Source organism: Mustela lutreola, chromosome 12 (assembly GCF_030435805.1).
Source record: "Mustela lutreola isolate mMusLut2 chromosome 12, mMusLut2.pri, whole genome shotgun sequence".
Classification (NCBI taxonomy): Eukaryota; Metazoa; Chordata; class Mammalia; order Carnivora; family Mustelidae; genus Mustela; species Mustela lutreola.
The window spans coordinates 71,523,003-71,543,735 of NC_081301.1; the positions used below are offsets into that span (position 1 = coordinate 71,523,003).

Genomic DNA, 20,733 nt, shown 5'->3' on the forward strand with positions numbered 1-20,733 from the left:
ATGTGACAGGCACGCTGCCCTGTTTAGAAACAGACAGATGGATTTGGGCAGTTTGACAATCACTGTTATCCTGACCCATGTGATAACACCTGCTGCTGGGCCACCTCTGGGCTGTGCCCTCGAAGCTCTCCTGCTTTGGGTCAGTGGAGAGGACAAAATGAGGGCAAAAGGCAGGGACTCTACTTGGAATTGGCTTTTGAATGCAAATAAGAAGATAAAGGAGGCGTCTCTTAAATGCTTTAGATGGCACAAAAAGACATTTCTTTGTTCGACGAATTGCTTTTTCTCATTTGTTGTTTGGATGACCTGATATTTATTATCTAATTTAGTTTCCATCTCAAGGGAGGAATAGCTGTGTCTTTCTAAAAGCGAAGAACCTCTACACACACTCGTATTCATTCACGCCAAAAAAGATTCCAACTTTTCAATGCAGTAAAGCCCAGAATTTCCTATGTAAAACATTCCATCAGATCAGCAGGCTACTACCATTTAGAGATATCACATGGACGAAGGAAGTACAGACCATGACACGTATTTATGAAAAGTCTTGGCAAGTGAGGCTCATATTACTGCATGCACAAAGCACAGCTTTGCCCTCTAAAGAATAGTGAAGAACAGATTCGGGGGAAAAAGAGCAGTCATTAATTACATCAAAAATCATCACTGCTCAGAGCTCCCTGCTGTATTCTTTTATTATCTCTTCATAGGTCTTGTAAAAATGCAGGCAAGGATGGGTTCAAGCTGATTTGGATTAAAAGCAACCTTGCTAAAAAACACAAAATACCTTAGTTGGATGGACAGGAGGCTGAGGGTCCTGGATCTGAGCTGCGGCTCTACCTCTAACAGGGGCTCCCAGCTTGGGCAGATCAGGCCACCAAATGAGATCAGCAAATGAGCTCCTCATTTGAGTTGGTCCTGCCTGTGATTCTAAAGCAGACCCAAAGTCATGCAACACCAGAAAAGACTAATATTTAACCAGGAAGCAATAGGGGCCACACCCAAGAGTTCTATACCATGCACATAGTAAACATACACCTATTTTGTTCGACATAATGGCTCTCCACAAAAGAGAAGGGGAAAAATCCCCATGTTCTAAAATCAGCCAAGTGTTCCTAATAGCTTTCCTTGTCAGCAGGTGCTCTGCTAGCGAGGGCTGGCAAAAGTCCCCGCGAGCCTGGTGGAGGGCCACTGTCAGAGTCGCTGTCCAGAAGCAGGAAATGCAGAGCTGAACATCATATGCGCAATAATACTGTGGCATGTCAGGGTGCCAAGGGGCCCTGTCTACTTGTGCACCCATGTGCACAGCTTGCCGCACCGCTGGGTCCCAGGGCTTTTCCTGGGGGTGGCAAGAGCATAATGCAAGCATAGAAGAATCTGCCTTTGATGAAGAGTCTGCCAGAATATGTCTTCAGGGTAATAAAATAGAGAATAGGGGTAGTTCTTAAAGTAGAAGCAGATGTTCTTCTATTGATGTATAGGTTTACAATCTGATGCTGATATCTTTGTCCTAATCCTTTAAGTTTACATTGTTTCTGCCTTCCAAAGATCTCTATGAAAAAGACAAAGCACCATTACAATGAAGTCCTGTTAAATGGTATTCTTCTTTATGATTGCGGCAATGTCCTTACTTGAGTGAATCTCTCTTGTGGGCACACAATATGTATGAACCTGAAAAACAGGTAACACCCCTATGTCCAAACATGACCTGCCAGACTTTGCACCTTAAGGACAATTAAATTGGCTCCCTTGCACATGAGCTGGCTGACTTGTGACCCAGTGGGGCACAGCCAAATCTCCTGCCTCCAGGTCTTCCAATGGGCTTGGTCTCCCAGCTGACTGTGGCAAACAGAAAAGTCAACTTCTTTGGATCCTCTCAGGTCTCAAGCTCAGGGCAGAGGCCACTTGGGTACACCTTGAACAACAGTTGGTTGTCGATGCCCACATGGGCCATGTGCTCATGTGCAGGACTGTGTCCTGTCAGCCTTGTAAGCCCGATGCCCAGCACATAGTGCTTGGCATAACGGTTGAACAAATAAACCAAACCATAAAGCCAAATATTTGGATTGCTCAGGAGGAACATAAAACTAAACGATTCTAAGAGTTTAGATTATACTCAAGGAATAAGAAAACTTCTGTTGATTCAATATACTGCAGAATGTGACATGATTATGGATTCTCTCAGTTGGTCCCAGTCCTACTTAAAGAGATCCTCATTCACTGGGTATGGCTTGAGTCCAGGATCTATAGTATTTTTATATTTTAAGTATGCGCACACACCCAATGTGGAGCCCAATCTGGGGCTTGAACTCATGACCCTGAGATTGAGACCTGAGCTGAGATCAAGAGTTAGATGCTTAACTGACTGAGCTACCCAGATGCCTCCAGGACCTGTAGTTGTAAACATCTTCCTGGGTGATTCTGATAACCAGATCTCAGCATAACTGGGCTAGATGGCCTTAAAGGCCTCTAACCCAAGTTTGCAAGGCTATGCTTCCAGAAAATACCTACACTTGTCTCCTTATTAAAAACCATGTGTGGGGCTCAGTCAGTTAAGCATCTAACTCTTGGTTTTGCTTCAGGTCCCGGTCCCAGGGCTATGGGTCTGGGCTCCATGTCGGGCTCTGCACTCAGTATGGAGTCTGCTTGCAATTCTCTCCCTCTCCCTCTGCCCCTCCTCCCACTTCCTATCTCTCTCTCTCTCCCCCCTCTCTCTAAGATAAATTAAAAAATAAAATTAAAAAGAAAAAAGAAAACCATGTGTGCATAGGCCACTACCAACTGTCTCTATCAACTGGATGGAACCAAGTAGACTTTTCAAAGCTAGTGGCTCCTGCTTCCTTTTCCTTCTGATTCCAAAGGCAAGCAAATATTGTTTTTCTCTCCATGGTGTCACACCCCAATCATGTCTGTGTCCATCTGGGCTGGTTCAGAATTTCCATTCTTTAAAAAGAAACAAGTTCTCAAATGCTCTTCATCCACATAAGAGAGCCAGGCCTACATGTCCTCCTCTGAGCTCACTTTAAAAACAGATGTCCAGGGGCGCCTGGGTGGCTCAGTGGGTTAAGCCGCTGCCTTCGGCTCAGGTCATGATCTCAGAGTCCTGGGATCGAGTCCCGCGTCGGGCTCTCTGCTCGGCAGAGAGCCTGCTTCCCTCTCTCTCTCTGCCTGCCTCTCCATCTACTTGTGATTTCTCTCTGTCAAATAAATAAATAAAATCTTTAAAAAAATAAATAAATAAATAAAAACAGATGTCCAGGGGCACCTGGGTGGCTCAGTGGGTTAAGCCTCTGTCTTCGGCTCAGGGCATGATCTCAGGGTCCTGGGATCGAGTCCCGCATCAGACTCTCTGCTCAGCAGGGAGCCTGCTTCCCTCTCTCTCTCTCTCTGCCTGCCTCTCTGCCTACCTGTAATCTCTCTCAGTCAAATAAATAAATAAAATCTTTAAAAAAAAAAAAAAACAGATGTCCAGGGGCACCTGGGTGGCTCAGTGGGTTAAAGCCTCTGTCTTTGGCTCAGGTCATGGTCCCGGGGGTCCTGGGATGGAGCCCCACATTGGGCTGTCTGCTTAGCAGGGAGCCGGCTTCCTCCTCTTTCTCTCTCTCTGCCTGCCTCTCCACCTACTTGAGATTTCTGTCTGTCAAATAAATAAATAAGTAAAATCTTTAAAAACAGATGTCCAATCTGAGCTCCTGAAGGGTTCCAGGCCTTAGTCAAGGTCAGTATCCTGACTGTTCTCCCTCCTCACTGAGCGGGATTCAGGCATGTCCCTGCATTACGCGAATCTGTACTTGTTTCTCATGGCTTCCTATGTATTTCTCTGAGGACACCTATAGAGTTTCCTCAGCCCATTGCTGTGCCTTCTAGGGAGATATCACCAGCCATCCAGATACTTAATGATGCTTTTAAAAAGTATCCATGTAAGCGAACAGCTCCAGGACCTGAAAGTTCAAAGTTGAAAACCAATGGGTGAAGATCTATCTCACTGTTCTTCCCACTCCTGGAGACTACCTAGTACCCGAATGGAGGGGAGGGCCCTGTCCTTTCATCTAGGTGTCTTCCTGCTAGCTACGCTGCTGGGCCACCTGCCCAGGGACCTAATTGCCATTCAAGTATTAGCACCCTTTCACAGGCCTCTGGTAGCCTTCTGTGGCTCTTGGATCTTGTGGCAAGCCTCCAGCCTCATATCCAAGTTCCTGTGTAGTCTGGCAGTGTCCTGCGTTCCTAATCAATACCTTTGCAGCTCCTGCTCTCCACGCAAAGCAGGCAACAATACACCTGTTCCTAACCAGCCTATCCCAACAAGAGGAAAGATTACTCTTCCAAGCTGTGGTCAAAATGCTTTCACCTGATGTATTTATCGCTACAAAAAAAAAAAAAAAAAGCACTGATCCTTCTATTATGGGGGGGGGGGCAGATGACCTTGGTTAGAGTGTGGCAGAGGCTGGGGCTGGGGAGGGAGAGGGGAGTGACAGTGAGGCTGGCTGGTAGAGCGCTTTCCCCAAGCCCTTCCACCAGGAAGCTGCATCCATTCCTCTGGTCCTGGGGCATTACCCCCTGAGCCTTAATTATGCTTATGACAAACTGGTTCCTCAGCCACAGCCCATTGAGCACGGATTCTATCCAATGCTGCTCAAACATGCATATTCTGTTTTCCAGCCCTAGATCCCCTAGATGCTGGTTCTGACTCTCTGCCTATCTAAAATGGCCTTCTCCCCTATGTGTCTTTGAAGACTGGCTTCCAATGGTACTTCAACCCTCCCTGCTCCCACAATGGGAAAGGACCTCTTTCTCCCAAATGCTGGAAGCTAGACCATTTTTCACAAGTTATTGCATTCTGCCTTGGGTCGGTTACACGTGTACCTACTTTCCCCACTTAATTATTAAGCATCTTGAGGGCAAAGCCCATGTTCTCTCATCCTTGAGCCATCCACAATCCCTCAGAAAGGATAGAGAGTACCAGCTATATTCATGGGACAAAGGGAAGGAATGGGGGTGGGGAGGCACAGGACAAGGAGGTACAATTTCAGATCCTGGAAGTTTCCTCTTGCAAATCTCATCCATCTGGTGTGGGATGCTCTAAGCTCTGATACAGTTACAAAGGAAATCTTCAAGGGAGAGGAAACACTTTTTTTTTTTTTAAGATTTTATTTATTTATTTGACTGAGAGAGACCACAAGTAGGCAGAGAGGCAGGCAGAGAGAGAGGGGGAAGCAGGCTCCCTGCCGAGCAGAGAGCCCGATGTGGGGCTCGATCCCAGGACCCTGGGATCATGACCTGAGCCGAAAGCAGAGGCTTAACCCACTGAGCCACCCAGGCGCCCCGGAGAGAAAACACTTTTAATCCTTATTATTCACGTGGAGTCTCATCTTAGACTATTGTGAGTGAGATTCATATTCTTTCTGGAAATTGTGTTTTGAAAGAGAGAGAAAAGGAAGAAAGGACACAGAACTTTCATTTGGGGCACCAGAGGAAAATGCCTCCTGGTACATCGTGGTGCCTTTTGCTTTGAAGAGGTCAGTGCATTTTTTTTTTTTTAAGATTTTATTTATTTGACAGAGAGAGAGAAAGATCACAAGTAGGCAGAGTGGCAGGCGGGGGGGTCGGGGAAGCAGGCTCCCTGCAGAGCGGAAAACCGGAGGATGGGCTCAATCCCAGGACCCTGAGATCATGATCAGAGCTGAAGGCAGAGGCTTAACCCACTGAGCCACCCAGGTGCTCCTAAGAGGTCAGTGCATTTAGACAGTGTCAGATCATATAGCCCCAAAAATACAGATGCCCAGCACAGACCTTCAGTTACCTAGTACTCTCCAGAATAGACCCTTCCTTCCCACATATCTTTCTCTCTCATTCCACAACACAGAATGTCGCTTGGGGCTCCAAAAATCCATAGACCCCTAAAAATATTTATCCTTAGGGCAATAGGTTGACTTGGGTGATTTTTATTGGGCGTTTTGAAGGGATTCACAAGAAATGTGGAATTAGGGAAGTGCTGGGAAAAAGCATTGTTATGGGCTGAATTCCCCTCCCTCCAAATTTACATGTTGAAGTCCTATCCCCTAATACCTCAGAATGTGATTATACTGGAGACCAGGACTTAAAAAAAAGTGATTAAGGTAAAATGAGTTCACAGAAATGGGCTCTAATCTAATTGGCTGTTGTCCTTAAAAGAGAAGATTGGGACAGAGATCTCTACACACACAGGGGAGAGACCCTGTGAGGACACAGGGAGAAGGCAGCCGTCTGCGAGCCAAGGAGAGAGGCCTCAGGAGAAACCAACCTGGCCCATACCTTGACCTTGGACTTCCAGCCTCCAGAACTGTGAGATCATAAATGTCTGTTGCAAAATTCCACCTGTGCCTACGGGATTTTGTTATGGCAGCCTGAGCTAACTAATATGAGCACGAAGGCACGGATGCCAAAAATGAAAGAAATCAGGCTACAGATGAAAGGACTTCAGTAAACTCTCTCCCCATCTCTGGTGAATGCGGAGCAGTGTAGCACTCTGAGTGATTTGTGGGCTCTTCAGTGAACTGTGATAGCTCATTGACATTATGGGCCCTGCCCCAATTGAGACCAGAATATCTAGTCAATGTATCTCTAAGATCCCCTGACAGGTTATTCAGTCACTCAGAAAATGTAAGCCAAACCACTGGACTAAAAAGACAGCCAAATTATTAGAAGCCCAAAAAACACACCCCATTATAGCAACTGCTACTACTGATAAAAAAAGAAGCCAGGATCTCATAGCACACATAATTTGAAAAATATCATTTCTCTGGAGTTTACAAAATAACTAGTCTCACTTTTCGGGAATGACCATTAAATGTAGAATTCTTATAGACACCACCGAGACTGAGTATCCCAATGGGCCTTAAACTTATGTTGATGTGATTACATAAACTGCAAAAAAGAAGTTTACGAGTTATTCTCCTCATAAACCACTGGCTCTCTCTGTGCTAAAAGCATCACATCTTATCAAATTTCCTCAGTTCTGTGACCTCAGCATTTTCCCTATGAGACTGAAGTCGTCCATCATTTGCTTGTGTGGCCGTTGGCAACTTGCACGTGTCTGCTTGAAAAGCAGTGGCATATTCCGAGATGCTGCAAGAACCTGCTGTCCTGGGGTGGGGGTGCAGGGGTGAATCTCGGGGCTCGAGGTGCTTCCTGCCTGTTGCCGAGACACCTGAGGTGATTGGCTATGACCCATCTTCTCTGTCATCATCAGTGCCCCCAGCGCCCATAGATCTTGCCATCTCACATCTGCTGAGTGCTTCCCCCGGAGAGCGGACGGAGCCACAGAAGGGCCGTGAGGTTCACTGGTGCCAGTGAGCTACTTGTTAGTACCTCAGGAAACAGGTTGCCTGGGAGGCGAAATTAAGAGCTGAAGTGAGGCTGGTAATTAGTGCATGCCCTCTGGATGCCCACTGTGAATAAGCACTCCCATCCGTGTATTGTAATCATCGGCGCCATCACAGCACAGTGAACGCTGTCTATGGATGGGCTGAGCTCTATCTTTATCCACACATTTGACAAAAATACAGATGATTTCAGTTACATCTATTTGGTGGGGGATTTTAAGGCATCATGCACTCAGATTTTAATGCAACTAATAGTTTTAGAGCAGTACGGTTCACTGGGAATGTATGCGAGCCACGTTTGTCATTTACAATGTCCTAGTTGCCACATTTTAAAAGATGTAACAGCTAAAATTAATTTAATTTAATTTTTAAAAAGATTTTATTTATTTATTTGACACAGAAAGAGAGAGGGCATGCATGCATGCATGCACAAGCAGGGGGAGCAGCAGAGGGAGAGGAAAAAGCAGGCTTGCCACTGAGCGGGGAACCCGATGTGGGGGCTCCATCCCAAGACCCTGAGATCATGACATGAGCGGAAGGCAGAGGTTTAACCCACTGAGCCACCCAGCCGCCCCGTAACCAGTATTTTATAAACCATTAAAGAGATATTTTGCCTTCCTTTCTTTGTAATAAATCTTCTAAATCTGAGTGTTTTCACAGTCCACCTCAAGTGCTAAATTTTAACCAGAAATGCTTGGTCTCTATTTAGATTTCATAAAATTGAAGGTTAAAAAAAGTAGATGCATTCACATATCCAAAGTTGTTCCAAACAAAAACTGGATTATTAGATCTTAAATTTAGATTTGGATTAGACTAAAAATTCAGCTCTTCAGGCCACTGGGTATTTTCCAAGCGCTGAATAATTACGTTTGGCTAGTGGCCGCCATATTGGACATCGAGACCCCGAGCATCGACTGTGCGCATCACAGCAGTAAGACAATGATGAGTCAGACAGAGTCCTTGTTTCCCCAGGGTGAGGAAGCCTATGTATGAGACCCATATACAGATAGCAACAATGTAAGGTGGGTCATGACACTTGCTAAATACATGGAAAGGAAAGCATTCCAAGGAGAAAAGGGAATGCATAAAGGAAGACCCACGGCAAAGAAACAAACATTTAGAGATTGGTAAGTATGGCTGAGCATATGCCTAGGAGGGTAGAAATTAAGGTTTAAGAAGACAGCCGGGGCAGTTCTGCTGAGAGCCTCAAATAGCAAGCCAAAGAGTTTATTCTCAATCCATAGTTAATGGGGAGTAAGTTTCTGGTGAGGAGGAATCTTTTAGAAAGATCCACTTAATATTGATGCAGACGGCTTGGTGGCTAAAAAACCAATTAGCTACCGAACCAGTCCAAGCCAAATATAATGAGAAATGGGGGAGGCCGTAGGAAAGGAAAGAAAATTCAAAATGTAATAAATATGGGTAAAAGGATACCAGGACTTGGCAATGTGGCCAGGAACTCAAGGAAAAAGAGAAGTCAGAGAATTCTGTAGCAACTAAAATAAGGAAGTACAGATGAAAGGCTGGATGGGAAAAGTTATTTCTAATGTATCTGCACATAAATGTTTTAAAAGGAGTTGGAATACATGCGCATATAAGCTGGTGGGGGGTTGGAAGAGACCTTTGGGCAGACATGAAAAGTTGTCAGTATCTATTTATAGGACGGTCAAATTAGCAGAATGGGCGACTTTCTTAGAAATAATGTATACTATGGGGGGGCAAGGAGGGAATCGGAGTAAATCAAATTACAGTACTATTCGTTAGAAAGCTAGGCAGCTGCTGAAAATTACTGCTCTTAAATTATATCAAAGGGGATATGGAAAGCTGCTTAAGATATACTTTTAAATGAGAACTTTCAGCTTGGATAATAAGATTCCAATTTTGTTTAAAAAGGATATGCACCTACATTCTGTATAGCGCAGAAAATGTGTGGAAGGACCCACACCACGCTGTTAGCAGGCATGGATTATTTCTGCAGAGAAAGACTGAAGGGGACAACGGCCTTTCCTTTTTATATTTTGTTATTGCTTGAACTTGCTACAGAGAACACATTATTTGAGTTTTAAAAGGGGAGACAAAGAAAAGGGTAAACCATGTATTCAGACCTCCAGAAAAATGACTGAAAGGATTTATATCAAAAAATTATCTCTAGACCATTTTGATTTTCTTATTTTGAAATTTTTTATATTCTAAAATAAATATGTAATACTTCTAAAACCAGGGGGGAAAAAGTCATAAAAGGAAATAATCTATAATACCGATGGTACAATCAATTTTAAATCTGTTTGCAAAGCCAAAGGTTACAGGGTTGGGTGTTCTTTAAAGAGGTTTGGATCCAATTTCTTTTACTTCTTTGGGGCTCATGCTTACTTTTATTGCTGCTGAAGTGATTTCCACATTTTTTTAAATGATTTCCATTCAGTGTGGCCAAAAAGGAAAATCGAGGCCAACCACAAGGCAAGCCTTCCTGAAAGGAGACAAAAAGCCTCTGTAACCTGCAGAATGAAAACTTTACCAGGAGAACGTGACTCTTTTGTCATGAATGACTTCAATCGCTGGAGGACAGAAATTTTAACGAGAACAAAGAGCATCGAAGCGATTTCAGTACTCTGCTTGTCAATCCCGGCCAAGCACACTAGTAACTTTATATTATAATGATGGGGACAAAGAACAAGGTGTCCCATTCACTGCCAGGCTGCTGCACCCAGAGGGTCCGGGGCCTTTGCAGAGCCTTTCACTGCAGTGGAACAGAGAAGGAACTCTCAAGGAGTGCAGAAAGGACCGCAAGCAAGTAAATCATCACCAACCATGTAAATAACGGCAAAGAATGGGTATGGAGAGGAAAAGGCGCCTTCTGATCATTCACCAATGGAAAGATGTGCACTAAATCAGGGTCCTTTCTGTCTGACGCTGTTGTTTTTACTGAACAGTTAAGCGCCCAAGGAAATACCAGTTGGGTCTTAAAGACAATTTATAGCTAGGCTGGCCTCATTGCACCTGGCTGTGTTTTGACAGCAGGTTTCGTCAGTTTATAGCAGAAATTCTTGTCTACACTATAAGCTGTCACAAATGCAACTAGACCTTGGAAAAAATGTACTGCTCAGAGGCAAACCTCTCCCTTTGCCGCGCCCCTCCCCCTTTTAATGAAAAGCAAAAAGCTCCCGCTGGTGGCAAGGCCTCCTTCTCTTCAGGGGAAATTAGGGAGCCTCCCTGGACTGAGAGGGTCAGCCCCAGTGTTACAGCCCAAGTGGGGTGCGCCTGCTTCTGGGCACTCGATTAAGGACTCTTTCTTTTCTCTTCCCTTGGGGCTAACTGCTGAACACAGCAGCCTTGTTGTTTGGAGCCAGGAAATTTCGGGATTCTGCTCTCTGAGCTCCCCACTCTTCCCAGCTTCCAGGCCACGGAAAGAATGTCTGGGCGCCTTGCTACAGCCTTGCCTCAGAATACAAGGCCCACAGCTTTGGCGAATGCCCTCTGCCCCCATCTAAAACAAGACGGCAACGCTTGGCTCTTCGGGATCAGACAAACCTTAACTTTGTTTTTGAGATTCTTCTCCCCAGTGAATGGCCGGGTTTGGAAGCCTCCCTGTCTTAGAAATCACAGAACCTCCTTGTAATACCTACACATTGAAAGCGCTGCCTCCCAGAACCAGGTGCTGCCTTACCCACCCGTTTTGTTTTGCTTCTTTAAGACCTCAGGGTTTTATTCTTTTTTGCTCCCAGAAGGATTGGGCCAAACAAATAACTTGTAACAGGTGACACGCATCCCTGGACAGAAGGCACTGCGTCCTTTTTAGGAAAGAGTTCATGGCGGCTGGAGGCCGACATTTTCCCCTGTTTGATAGCTAGGACAAAGATGTGAAGAGAGGGATGAAAAGGTAATGGAGAGCAGCCCCTCCTGTTCCTTAATTTCATGGTTCACAGACATTCAGTGACATTCAGACACTCCCAAGGGGGAAGCTCATATAACCAGCCATGAAACTGGAAACGAGCAGGCTAAGGGGGCTGCTTGCCTGGGCCTAGGGCTGAGTTTCTCACAGCCATGGGGGTCCACTCCCAGACACTGGGGCTCACTCTGATGGGTCTGCAGCTGCTGTGGGGCGGGGGCGGGGGGCGCTGGGAGGGAGAGTAGGCAGCGGGGAGGGTGTACAGGCCAGACTGGGAAGCTCCAGGCCTGCAGGGTACCTTGACCAGCCCCACGCAGGATGCCACCCTCAACTTCCCATGGCCAATGCTCTGGTAAGGGTCAGCACTCGGGGGCTGCCCGTCAGGATCCAGGAAGCACAGGACCTGGGCAGAGAGGAGGGAGGGGAGGCTCCAAGCCAGGCAGTTCCCACGGAGCTGGGACTGGTTGGAAACATCTCTCCCTCAGACATGCCCCTGGGCTGAAAGGGCGGGAGACAGTAGAACCACCTTCAGCGGGGACAGGTCCTGGTCTGTAAGATGGAGAAATGAATCGACGTGGCTCATTCAGGTAAGACCAGCTAGAGGCAGGGATGCAGAAGCAGGGGAGGACATTGAGGGGCAGCTGCATGAGGGAAATGATGGAGAACTAAGGGCATGACAGGTCAGAGGAGAGCCACAGGCGAGCCAGCTCACTCACTCATCTGGCCGTCTCCAAAGCCAGAGGCACCTGCTCAACCCATTGATGGCCTGAAGTGTTGCCTGGTGACACTACCCAAAATACACACCACACTTTGCAAGACCTTGCTTAACACACAGTTTGAGGTCAACCAGCAGACCCACTACGGCACCACAGTCCCTTGAGGCAGAGGCCAGAGGCATATACTGTGATCGCAGACGTAAAGGATGGGAGACCATTATTTCCTGATGTACGGATACTCCAACTCAGCACAGTGATTACTTTTATATCTACACCTACAAACAAATGATTGTCAAAATCGAGCTGCTAAGCAGCAAGCTCCACGATCCCCCACAGACCCTCCCGAGCAGTTCTGTTGAGCGCACCTGTGGTATTCCAGAACTCTCCAGCCAGTCTCGGAAGATGTTTTCCACAGACAACCCAAGCCTTTAAAAATAAAACAAAAAGGTAAGGATTAAAACGTTACAGAGCACCTACTGCATACACAGCATTTTTTCCTCTGAAAAGAGGGAAAGGTACATCACAGCATGGATCTTCCAGAGAGGTAGCCACTCGCTGGAGAAAGCAAGGCTGTCCCAGGTTCAAGCGCAGAAGGCACTCAGTCACACAGCGCCACTTCGGTCAACAGGAACGTGCAGGGTGGAATCTAAGAACCAGAGACACACCACAGTAGGTGCTCTTAAGGCCCCGAGGGGGCTGCTGGGTTGGACAATTCAGGGAGGATAAAGCATGTCCACAGGACACATCAGGCACAACTGCTTCCTTGCAGTAGGCAGCAGAGTGAAATCGGAAGGCCCCAGCATTTAATACACCAAAATGAAATTGGAACTTTGTCGTGACGAGGGGCTGCGATGAGCACAAATGGCGTGACCCACTGCAAGAGCGCAGAGGGACCCAGGAGCAGGGACCACGCATGGTTTGTACACCTCTGAAGCAGGCCCACGGGCTGCTTTGTTTGAAATATGACAGTTGCTCGTTAAGTCTGACCCAAAGTCAGCTGAAATTCTTTTGGTTTCGTGGCCTGCTGATTTGAATACTCCTTACATTCCTTAAGTATCCAGTCTGTTTGGGGTCAGCAGACCTTAGGTTGGGTCTTCCCGTCTTCCTGGGCTAATGACGTTTAAAGCGACCCCATCCCATTTCTAGATAACCCCAGCTCCTGCTTCACATCTCTGCTCCCAGAGGCCTCTCCTGAGCCCTCTCCGAGGCTGTGTGGGTAGCATTCACCTCACTCCCTGTCCTTTGTGCCACAGCATCCAGCAGTGTGTGCCTGTCGTTTATTCCATTACTGGCGCTTTAACTGTCTCCCCCACTGGTCTGAAACTCTCTGAGATTAGGGTCTATGGCTGTTCAACTTGCTTCTCTAAATCCAGAAGAAAGAACAGTTCCTGGTATAAAAGATGATACCCATAGATATTTTTTATTTGAATGAATGAAAACACATTTTACTTTTGTTTCAATAAGAAGTATTCCCTTCTAATTTAAAAATCACCTTTCCGGGGCACCTGGGTGGCTCAGTGGGTTAAAGCCTCTGCCTTCGGCTCCGGTCATGATCCCAGGGTCCTGGGATTGAGCCCCGCATCGCATCGGGCTCTCTGCTCAGTGGGGAACCTGCTTCCTCCCTTTTCTCTCTCTGCCTGCCTCTCTGCCTACTTGTGATCTGTCAAATAAATAAATAAAATCTTTAAAAAAAAAAAATCACCTTTTCCAGTAAGAGATTCCCAATGTGTTAGGTTCCAAACCTATACAAATTTTATATATTACATACTACATCATAAATAAACAAATAAACAAACATATATAAATCATATCCCTTCCCTAACACCCGCTCCCTTTAGGGACTGCAGAGAAGCTATGGAAAGATAAAATTCTGTCCATCGGCATTGTTAAGGTGCTGAACCCAGTGCTCCCTCGCCTCCTGGGCTCTGCTCCCGGCGGGGCAATAGTGAGAAAGGGAAGAGGGAGAAGCGGACCTGTATGGGGGTTGGGGAAGTAGGGCCTGACCAATATTTTTGCGACCTTTTCTTCCCCAATGAGAAGCCAGTCACCTTAGTCTTCCTGGGCCAGAGGAGAAGCAAAGGTTGCAGAAGGGAGCAACTGTCAGTATTTCCAGAGAAAACAGGGCGGCGGGGGGCCGGAGGGACTATGCAGAGTAAATGGTTTGGATTCATTTCAAGATGATGCCCCTGTGTGGGAGAGGCCAGAAGTAGAAAAGGGGAGAATGATGACCTCCCAAACATGCTTGCACTGGGCTCCTCAGGTTCCCCAACTCAGTGGAATTACTGGGCATGCCTTGTTGGCAGGTGCCCACAGGTGTCCCCATCCCCCTGCCTCGGCCCACTACGTCTCTGTGGCCCCTCAACAGCATCAACCCAGGTGTAAGCAGCCTGGTTCCTGCTGTAACATAGAGCGTGAGGCATGTGTGTGTGTGCACGTGTGCACTAGTGTGCCTGTGTGACTGCGTGTGCAGCACGTGGGGCAGGGGTGGGTGGGTGACTGGAGGGGAGGAGGTGGCTCTCAGAGCACCTTAGATGCAGAGCACGGTTGTTTTTTGAGCCCGGTTGGCTGCACAGAGAGGTGCGGGCAATGCCCTTCGCAGGCTGGGAGGAGGAGGAGAGTGGGGCTGAAGGTTAAGCCTTACAGAAGTGTCGGAAGAACTCAAAGTTGTTTCACTTTGTAATGAAAGGTGCAAGGCTGCAGGGGCAGACAGACTGTACGATTTCCACCGAACATAAGAGGCTCCCTGGAAGGCCCGCTCTTGATGGGAAGGACGCAGACCATCCCCACCTTACTGTCTGGCACCCAGGAGGGGGCTCACCTGGTGGTGCTGGGTTCCTGCCCTGGGGCCTCAACAGCTGTGGGGGATCAGCTGGTGCTCTAAGCTGTCTGTCTTGATTGAGAGGCACGCCTGCTTTCTTCCAGGTCCTTCCTTCCCTGAAGCTTTTCCTAAGCCACCCATTCATCTGCTTCCTTTCCAGCCAGAGAGGGACACTCTGGGCGCCCGGAGCGCTGGGGCCAAGGGCTCCCGTCACCCTCCTTCCCACGAACTCAGAAAAGCCAAAGCAAGAGGCTGACTCTGACCAGAGCTTTGTTGTGCTGTGGTTCTAGGAAAACGAGCTTTCTTAAACTTTGCACAACTAGAGAGGAAGACAGGGGATTAAGAAAGGATTTAGACAAGAGTCGTAGTGAGGATCAAAGGGGCGAGTGCCCTGGGTCCACGAGGGGGGGTTGAGGGAACCGGGGTTCAATGTCCTGAACAAGAGAAGTCTGGGATGACTTCACGGCCATTTTTGAGTGATTTTACAAAGGAGGACTAACAGCTGTTGTGCAGAGCCATGGAGGAGTGAGTAAGAGGACGCAGACATAAATTTCCTTCAGGGAATCTTAGCTGAAATACGACAATTTTAAGGGTGGCATCAGGAGGGGCCAGGGAGATGAGCCCTGGAAAACTGAAGAACAGGCCATGATTCTCCCTGTGGCATTGGTTTGGTGGGTCCCTACTGGGCACGAGGTTCTGTGGAGGGCTGAGCTGGGACCCCCCAAGACGTGACTGTCTGACAGGGACACGTGATAGGCATGCCCACAGTGCCACTAGCGCTAATGCAGAGCTGTGGGACTACGTGTGCAAGAGGCGGGGCTGCCTCAGGTGGCTCAGCTAGGAGGAGGACAGTGGGAGGCTTGTCAGGGGAATCTTAAAGGAAGCAAAGCTTGAACCATGTCATGGAGGAAGGCCGTGCTGTCCCCAGTGATGGGGCAGGGCCAGCAAAATGGAAGGAAAGTGCACGCAGGGCAAAGGGAGCAGAAGCAGGCAAGTCCAAAGCCATGGTCAACAGGGCTGGCACACAGAATGAGGTGAGGGGGAAAAAGGGGGTGTTCTGTGAGAACCCTGACATCCTGCCACCGAGCCTTGGCCTCACTGAAGAGGCTCTGAGTATGGCTGCAGAACGGTGCAAAGGAGAAAGGGGGTCGAAGAAGAGTAACTGAGGGAAATGAGGCCAGAGGCAGGCAAACCAAAGTGGAGGCTATAAACAATCTGTGCTACAGTCTACGACCTGAACAGCTGGCCGGGCCAACTGTGTGGTTATTGCATTGGAAAGTAGTAAGGCAAATTTTGCTTTGCCATATTTAGTATTTGCACACATGGGTAGTGTCACAGAGTGGCACCAAAACCCCTCTGCCCATTTCCAAGTAAAGGTATAAAAGTAGTAGCTATTGCTTATTGAATACCTACTGTGTACCAGGCACTAGAGAGAAAGTCTCATTTAAACTTTATGATATTTGCACTATCCCCATGTCAAAGAGAAGCAAATGCAGGTTCCGGGAAGGCGACACAGATCCAAGTCTATGTTGCCTGGCTGCAAAGCCCCCACTTTTCCTCCTAGGCTGAATTCAGTCATTGACTGAATACATTGGCTGTGCTTTTGGGGAGCAGGCAAGCCTGTGGAAAAGGGGGGCTTGTGCTTGCTCCAAACAGCCCTGCCTTCTCCTTCTTGCTCACATCTCTCCTGTTGAAGGTGGCCTGGCCCCTGCTGTGGTGGCCCGGTTTGTCTGCCCTTCGATTATAGTTCTGAAGAGATGTGGAGACCCTTGGGAGGGGCAAAAGTGTGAGGGCAGGAGAGTTCATCGTTCAGCTGCATCCAGGAGCAAAAGACCTCTCTCGTGAATGAAAAGAACATGTGTTTTCAGATCACTTTCCTTTGGAAAGGTTCAAAGCATCTTATAACCATTATCACTTCATTTCTCATCATATCCTCATGAAGTGGGTGTCAATTGTTGTCTGGCTTTGAGCAGATGGAGACACTGTAGCATAAGAAAACTGGCCAAAGTCAGGCCAGACAAAGGGCTAAAGAAAAACCCAGGTTTCTAGACTCCCAGTACCACTGCTGGAATGGAACTGTACTGACGTCTGTCTGGGGATTGCTAACAGGGAATGAGATTTTAAACTATGAGAGGATGATGAAAACAATAACTTAAGCTGCTACTGGAAAAAAATTTTTTCAAGGTACTGTAAGTGACCTTACTTCCCAAGGAAATTATGAGATTGTGATATGCTGAATTTTTCTTTTAAAGTAGGGTCCATGCCCAACATGGGCCTCAAGCTCAAAACCTCAAGATCAAGAGTTGTATGCTCTACTGAGCCAGCCAGTGTCCCAATAATACTTAATCCGCAAGGGGAAAATGAGTTTCAAGTTTGGAGGGAATAAGTACAATTACGTAGTTTTTGCTATTTTGATCATAATAACTGAGATGACGGTGCAGGTGAATTTTTAGGTCTGAACTTGGATAGATAGCCAGGGTAAAGCAAAAGCTGACTTTTTCAAATCAAGATACTCAGGGTCTAAGCCAATGGTGAATGTTTCCCCTCTGAGATCATGTGGCTTAAATAATCACAATGACAAGCAGAAGCATTTCCACTTCGCTGGGACCCAGGACTTACAGGAAATTACTCTTCTGCATGTCTGATCACTATGGAAATTGATTTTATACAGATAGCTAAAAGTACACAGACCCACAACTGCATGCCCCCGATTTGTACTGGTGAGCGGTACTTCCGCCTCATTACCCAAGCCTCCTGGGCATCTGGAACAGCAGGTTATTTTACCCGCTGGCTGCAGAATTCCCTCTCGGCACTCCTACATCCTGTAAGGCAACTCTGAGTTTCAGGCGTCTGTCTCCAGGCCCCCTGAGCTATAAACCTGGTCACACATAGTTAACACCGCAGGGGACAGAATACGCTGTACACCGTGGCATGACGCTGGTGAGAGAGACAAGCTGTGTTTAAAGCTGAGAAAGTTGCAAGGCGGTGGCTCTTCCCTTTGTGACGTTAGCATGCCTAGGAACAGACCCAGGCTCCTGCAAAAATGGTATTATACTTGTTGTATTGCCTGCTCAGCTGATTTCCGAGGGCAGAGGGACGAGGATGCAGGGCTGACTCTCAGCTGTGTCTGCCACCTGTGCCTATCATCTTGCAGCTGATCAGAAGAAAGGTCTTCACCATCTCGGCTCCCAACTGCATCACTTCTGTCCGCGCCTCTGAAGGAAAGTGCAACTTCCTAAAGCCCCCCCACAACTGCCACGTGAACTAAACCACAGATAGAAGGAACTCTGCAGGGGCAGGTACTGGATGAGCTCAAGCATTAGGGGCCTTGGCACTCAGGGTCTGAAAGCAAAAGACCCTCGTTTGGCAGTGCCACCGACATTTTTCACAGATTTTTAAAAATTTTCATAGTTGAGGTTTTTAAGCTCCCTCTCTACATATGGATACAAATAGTGAGCATCTCAGAACCGTGCCCAGGGTTACTTGTTTCTCAATCAAAAGGGGTCATTTGTGTTCGGGCAGATAATGAAGATGGCTGAGGTCACTGAGCAAACACTCCCTAGCTCCCGGGGGAAGGAAGGCAGTGAATGACACCAAATACAGGGACGTGCACACAGACACAGTAACTGATGAGCAAAGAAAAAGCCACTGTTGGGGCACCTGGGTGGCACAGCCAGTTAAGCGTTTGACTCTTGGTTTTGGCTCAGGTCATGATCTCAGGGTCGTGAGATCAAGCCCCACACCGGGCTCCGTGCTAAGACTCTCTCTCCCTTTTCCTCTGCTCCTCCCCCTGCTCTCCCTACCCCCTCTCAAATAAATAAATCTTTAAAAAGGAAAGAAAGAGCAAGCCACTGTTGACAGGGTGGAGGTATGAGGTGGGCAGGGCCAGCTGGCACCCAGGGTCTATTTGGATTTCCTTCTAAGCACTTTTAGCTTTCCTTCCCTTGGTCTCATAAAACATCAACATGTAAACAGAAAGCTCACACTGAAGAAGTCTAAAACACCTTCACCTCCCTCCCCTCTACCTCCAAATGCTCTCCCTCCCACTCCTTCTGCCCCATAGGGATTCCCAAGACAAACTCCCGGCCTACTCTGCTTCCGGTGCTACTCCAGAGTGTCCCCCTTGAGTGGTGCAGGAGGAAAAGCCAGGTTGTGCTGCACTCCTCCGCGTACCTTTCACAACCAACAACCCAGTCTTAAACCATGGCCCCTCTGGAACATCCCTCGGATCTGTTCATTTCTCCCAAACCCTCCTGCCCCTGCCACACCCCTGCCTGGGTTCCAGCTATAGATCTCGTGAGTGAACAGCTGTCTTGGTTTCTCAATGATCTCATGACTTCTAGTCCTCCCAGCCCACATGGATCTTCCACAGCTCCCCCCTGGAGCAGCCTTCCAATCTGCTGACGGCATTCTCCTACTGAGAACCTTGAGGGGTACCTCTCTGCCTGAAGGCTCGAGGCTAAGACACACGGGCCTTTCCTTTGGTACCAAGGACTCTGAAACTCCCCAGAGCACTTCCAACACTGAGACATAATGATCTGTTTTCACACAGATCTTCATGTTGCAAGGAGCTCTCTCCAGACTGGACATGGAACCTACTCCTTTCTGTCCCCCAGCATCCAGCATAAAGCCTGCTAGGGGAGGTGCTCAATAGATAACGTTAAATTAATCGAAGCAAGAGAACAACACAACAGTGTGACATGGAGGATACCGGCCCCTGAACACTAAGTGGCTGGTCTAATCTGAAGAACCTTGCCCCACTAACAATGGCTCACGTGCCTGACAGATGTGCCCAAGGATCAGTTTGCAGCCAGGCCACAGATTAGAGGCTCTGGGGGTAGGTGTGGGGCCTTTGGAGACCCAGATAAAATTGGTACAATATGCTGCATAGGTAAAAGGGCAAACGATCTGTTTTAATAGCTGAATTCGATTCTGACATTAGTTAGCAGGAAAGAAGATGTTCGAGTTTCAAAAAAGGCTCTGGTGTACTTGCTGAAATAGATGCATTGCATTGCAGGAAGGAAATTGCCTTAACTATTAAGGGGAATTTTAAAAGGAAGCTTAAATCTGCTAGCCAAAACATGACCCTAACTGGGAAAGCCGTCCTCTCAGGGGGTGAAGGTTGGTGGTCAGTGGTCACCCTTAAACAGACTGACTCTGCCATCATTGCAACAGAAGTCTCTTTGTGGGCCCAATAGTGTGTCCCTCAATAAATATTCACAATGATAAGATCCAGGCTCCCTGGAGTCAGAGGGCTCAGGGACATCCCCATTAACTTCATAACCTTCTTAGGAAGTGGATGAAAAGAAAGAAGCCCTCCTAAACGAAAAATGCACTTTGTAGCTTCCATGAAATTTGCTATACTAAGAAGTTCTCCCAAAAGAACGTATAGTAACAAACTTTTGTAATAGGAATATGCTATTTCTAGTAATTGTCTTATCTTTTTTCCCTTGCATTAGTTTCTAAGGAAACTGCTCCATTCTATCAGAGAACCTCAAAAGTTATTCCAGGGTAGGTACAGAAGAAAAAGGAAAAAACAAACAAACAAACAAACAAACAAACAGAAACTTGCAGGTAAACTGTTGTTCCTGACCTTACGAATAATAGCCACATCTGATATGATCTTTGCATATGAAAAAAAAAAAACCCATATGTCTGCTTAAAAAGAAAGGATGATAAATCCGAAACACTTCAGACTTTCCAAAACAAGCCACATTTCCTTCAAGCAGCTTCCTGAAAAGCTAGTTATCTTGGGCAATTACTAATGCCCCCACGCAATCACCCTGTATAAGACTGCCTTCGGCATCAAAAGGCATGAACACAAAGAGGTAGAAATGAAGAAATTTATCAAATAAGATGGGTATGTTCATTCTGTATGATGCACTGGCTTGCTTTACGTGTGTGTGTATGTGTGTGTGTGTGTTCACATCTAATTTTAAAAAACAAGTGGCTAAC

At 47.1% G+C, this 20,733-nt stretch overlaps 1 protein-coding gene across 5 annotated transcripts in view; it reads right to left on the bottom strand.

Annotated features, from left to right (window-relative positions):
- AOPEP (aminopeptidase O (putative)) overlaps positions 1–20,733 on the bottom strand; it is a 333,964-nt gene that overhangs the window by 89,066 nt on the left and 224,165 nt on the right. For all 5 annotated transcript variants that reach the window (XM_059141103.1, XM_059141101.1, XM_059141102.1 and 2 more), the window contains one exon: positions 12,326–12,386. In XM_059141103.1, coding sequence (XP_058997086.1) covers positions 12,326–12,386 — 61 coding nt within the window. The remainder of the gene's footprint in view (positions 1–12,325; positions 12,387–20,733) is intronic.